The 4,630-nt window shown below is 34.4% G+C and overlaps 1 protein-coding gene across 4 annotated transcripts in view; it reads left to right on the top strand.

Moving 5' to 3' along the window:
• The window catches only part of SNX14 (sorting nexin 14), an 84,319-nt gene that overhangs the window by 45,481 nt on the left and 34,208 nt on the right, over window positions 1-4,630 (top strand). For all 4 annotated transcript variants that reach the window (XM_017509657.2, XM_037731755.1, XM_037731754.1 and 1 more), the window contains 2 exons: window positions 692-792; window positions 3,098-3,209. In XM_017509657.2, coding sequence (XP_017365146.2) covers window positions 692-792; window positions 3,098-3,209 — 213 coding nt within the window. The remainder of the gene's footprint in view (window positions 1-691; window positions 793-3,097; window positions 3,210-4,630) is intronic.

Below are 4,630 nucleotides of genomic sequence, written 5' to 3'. Positions count from 1 at the left end.
TTTTTTTTTTTGTTTGAGATGGAGTTTTGCTCTGTCACCCAGGCTGGAGTGCAGTGGCGTGATCTCGGCTCACAGCAATCTCCGCCTCCAAGGTTCCAGTGATTCTCCCACCTTAGCCTCCTAAGTAGCTGGGATTACAAACATATGCCACCATGCTTGGCTAATTTTTTTGTATTTTTAGTGGAGATGGGGTTTCATCATGTTGATCTCAAACTCCTAACCTCAAGTGATCTGCTCACCCTGGCCTCCCAAAGTGCTGAGATTATAGGTGTGAGCCACTGCACCCGGCTTACATTTTGATTTTAAGCTATTTATGTAGCATTTACAAAGTGCTATCTTTTTTCCCTATGAGAAATTAGTTACTTCTTTAGTAAGGTTTTATCTAATATATCTCACCGATTTCAAAACAATCTCATAATTTTTGAAGCTGTTTTACTAGTATAGAATGCTAAAAAAATCTATGTCAAACCGTGGTTGTTATGAGTGATATTTTGTTTATCAGTAGACTCTTTCGTCTGGACTTTTGACTTGAAGTTCTCTGATTTTGTGAAGATTATTCAAAGAATAATGTCACATCTCTACAAGGCAGTGTTGTTAATCTGAAAGTGCCATAGTAAATGTTAAGACCTATTTTAAGGTTTTAAAAATAATAGCAGAACACAGCAATAACTTTAATATGTACGAATTTCAGGTACATTTCCTGATGCCCAGCTTCCTTCTAAGAGGATTATTGGCCCCAAAAATTATGAATTCTTAAAGTCAAAGAGGGAAGAGTTCCAGGAATATCTACAGGTAGAACATCAACTGTATTGATTCCAAAAGTTGCTAATTATAGCATTCTCTAATTTGTCTCTTTTTCTCTTTTACATTTGTGCTTTGCTCTATAAATACCTGTCCGTGTGGATTTTAATTAAAAAAAATTTCCATGTTTATTTTAGAATGAATTTTGGTCAAGAGTATATTACTTCCACCTACCTTCTCTCCCCTGTCCCCCCCAAAATGGAATAAAATACAAGATATTTTCTTAGGGGAAGAAAAATCTTTTTTTTTTTTAAACTGAGTCTTACTCTGTCACCCAGGCTAGACTGCTGTGGCATGATCTAGGCTCACTGCAACCTCCACCTCCTGGGTTCAAGTGATTTTTCTGCCTCTGCCTCCCTAGTAGCTGAGATTACAGGCATACACGCCATGCCTGGCTAATTTTTGTATTTTTAGTAGAGACGGAGTTTCATCATGTTGGCCAGGCTGGTCTCAAACTCCTGACCTCATGGTCCACCTTCCTTGGCCTCCCAAAGTGCTGGGATTACAGGCGTGAGGCACTACATCCAGTCCAGAAAAATCTTTACTTAGTTTTAGGCTGATTAAAACTTTGTATAGGACATTAAAAAAGAAACATTTGGTGTAAAAGATTAGATGCATTTGAAGAATACTGGGTAGTATTCTTAGAATATTTGTTATTGTTTGTTCTGTTTTCTGTTTGATTTTGTGTTTAGCATATTCTGAACTTTGGAGTACCTTTTCTTTTGGGTTCATAGATGTTTTTCCAATTTCCTGGGATCAACTCTACTATTTGCTACATGGAATTGAATCCCATTTTTTTAATAGTGTTATATGTGCACATAACATTACGTTAAAATATAATTGGTATGTTATTTCAATACCTGGTACAGTCGGTGTAAAAGTTACTTGAGACGTCAGGCTCTCCAAGATTAATAACCGTCTTTCTTTATCAAGTGCTTATAAGAGAGGATACTTAATATTTGTTTAAAAAATATTTTACTTGGGGATGGAATTTTATATGTTTAAAAAATTGTTGATTCGGTCAAATTTGGATCCTACCCAAAAAGAAATACTTTTAAATTAAAAATACTCAGCAGTGTAAAGGAGTATTTACACTTTATTTCCTCTCTCTGAACTGTTGAATGCTTTCAACGCCAAGTTGAAAAATAGATCGATATTTTCTATATACATTTTTTGGTGATGTGAAAATTGAAATATGAAATAATAATTACTGCAGGGATGTTTGGATAAAACATAAAACTATGTCTTTGTTGATACTGTTAACCCTATTTGAGCCAGCTAATTATTTCTACAAACTAGAGTACTTCACTGTATAAGAAGTATTTCTGTTAATATGGATTTAAATTAGAGGTTGCTGTACTGGTTTTTAAATGTAGATTTCTATTTATGTTTTGTTAGTGTTTCATAGTTAGAAAACTATTAGGTTAAGACTGGGTGAATTTTGGCTTTTAAGTCATTTTTTTTTTTTTAATGGAATTTCGCTCTTGTCATCTAGGCTGGAGCGCAGCATGATCTTGACTCACTGCAACTTCCACCTCTCGAGTTCAAGCGATTCTCATTCCTCAGCCTCCCAGATAGCTGGGATTACAGGCCATCACCACTGGCTAATTTTTGTATTTTTAGTAGAGATGGGATTTTGCCTTGTTGGTCAGGTTGGTCTCGAACTCCCAACCTGCCCACCCACCTTGGCCTCTAAAGTGATAGGATTACAGGCATGAGCCACTGTGCCTGGCCCATTTTATCTTATTAGAAAATAGTGTTGCAGGAAGAACAGACAACAGATTTTTAAAGTTATTTCACATTTCCACATCTAGTTTTCTGCAAAACCCTTTATGCTGACTTTTAAAAATTATTAAGAAAGTTGTGTCATGCTATTGTACTCATTTTATAGTTGAGAAACTGGGAAATAATAGTAGCTTATGTTTAGTTTTACTTCCTGTGTGTCCATTACTGTGCTGAATGCTTTATATAATAACACTGTAAAGTCGGTAGTGTCATTATTCTTATTTTATAGGTGAGGAAACTGACTCTTGGACAATTTAGGAACTTTTCTAGTGTCAGCTAGCATGTGGAAGAGCCAGAATTCAAACTCATTCATGTCTGGCTGTAAAGGCCAAGGTCTTACCTACTATCCTATACTCTTCTTTCTAAAAATGCAATTGCTTTGTTATTATTTTAAATATAAAGTAGCTTTTGGGGATAAAAATAACATTAAAAAAAACATTTAAATACAGTTTTGATTACTCTTCTAGATTTCTAAACTGTTTTTCCCCCCCCTTTTTTTTGTTCATTCAAGAAACTTCTGCAGCATCCAGAACTGAGTAATAGTCAACTTCTGGCAGACTTTCTTTCCCCTAATGGTGGGGAAACACAGTTTCATGATAAGATACTACCAGATGTAAACCTTGGTAAGTCAATTTGAAGAATCATTATAAGAGAATAAGCTGAAAAGAATCAGCATTTTCAAATTAATTTAGAAAAATAGTTTATATAGTATAGCCTATGGTGAACTCCAAGGCTCTTATTTCTACATTTAGAGGTAGATTGACCTTACTCTGTCCATTCATCATTCAGTGACTGATTATTTAAGCAGTCACTTCTAGCCATATGTCCTCATCACAGAAAATAATATTAGTCAATATATTTATAAATTTATTTTCTTAAATTTAAATATGAGAAAAGTAGAGATGGTGTTTTTAGCATATGTGAATCAGTGTTTTCAGCATACAGTATATGAATAGCTATGGTGTTTGAAATGTCTCATTAAGTATATCAAAAAGACTAACTCTGTTGGCATTTGACTTAGTGTAAAGCCAGTTGATTTTTTCTTCACCTTTCTGTTCTATTGTGTCCTTTCTTATTTTGTATTTTAAAGCATATAAATATGTTTAAAACCTAATTTTTGGATAACTTATAGTAGTAATTTAGGTAAGTAAACTTTGTATAATTGACTTTTAGTTAACTTGAATTAATCTTAATGTCATTCTGAGCAAATTTCATTTCATGGTACTTCTGTACATGGATTTTATTTAAAGTTGAATTGTTGTCTGTAAAACTGGCATGGAATGTACACATGAGATTGTAGAAACATTTCTGCTTTAAATATCATTGTTTTTCACTTGTTTTGAATTTTTAATTAGTAATTTAGAAAAATAATTTAGGCTCTTTTTCCTTAATTTCAGAGTAACTTTGTAATTAGTAAAACCATTTTGCAGTTAATAGATTGCCTCATTTCTATTAGTACTGTTGTAAAGGAAATTAAGATGTGTCAGAAAGCTTATATTTGCTCTGTTTTTCAAATATTAATATTTATTATGACAGATAAAAAATCTGTGGCCAAAGCACAGTCTGCTGGGATACTGAAGACATTATCATATTTTTACTATTAGAGATTGAAGTTAGTATTTCCTGAAGATGATGTTTCAGAAAGCATTTTTTTGTTGTAATACTTGAGCACCTAATTTCAGCTGTCACTTTTGGATGAGGTATTTATATTATAGTTTGTCTAAATAGCAACAAGGTCAACAGAAATCCAGATAGATCATCTTCTCTAACCACTAATATAGTATATACATTATAAGTGCATGTATAGTCCGGGCACGATGTCTCACACCTGAAATCTCAGCACTTTGGGAGGCCAAGGTGGGCAGATCATGAGGTCAGGAGTTCGAGACCAGCCTGGCCAGCATGGTGGAACCCTGTTTCTACTAAAAATACAAAGATTAGCCAGGGAAGGTGGCACATGCCTGTACTCTCAGCTACTTGAGGAGGCTAAGGTAGGAGAATCACTTGACCCTGTGAGGCGGAGGTTTCAGTGAGCCGAGATTAC

The sequence above is a fragment of the Cebus imitator genome, unplaced genomic scaffold (assembly GCF_001604975.1).
Source record: "Cebus imitator isolate Cc_AM_T3 unplaced genomic scaffold, Cebus_imitator-1.0 Scaffold418, whole genome shotgun sequence".
Taxonomy (NCBI): Eukaryota; Metazoa; Chordata; class Mammalia; order Primates; family Cebidae; genus Cebus; species Cebus imitator.
Note: the sequence above shows the minus strand (reverse complement) of the source record. Positions and strands in the feature narration are given on the sequence as shown.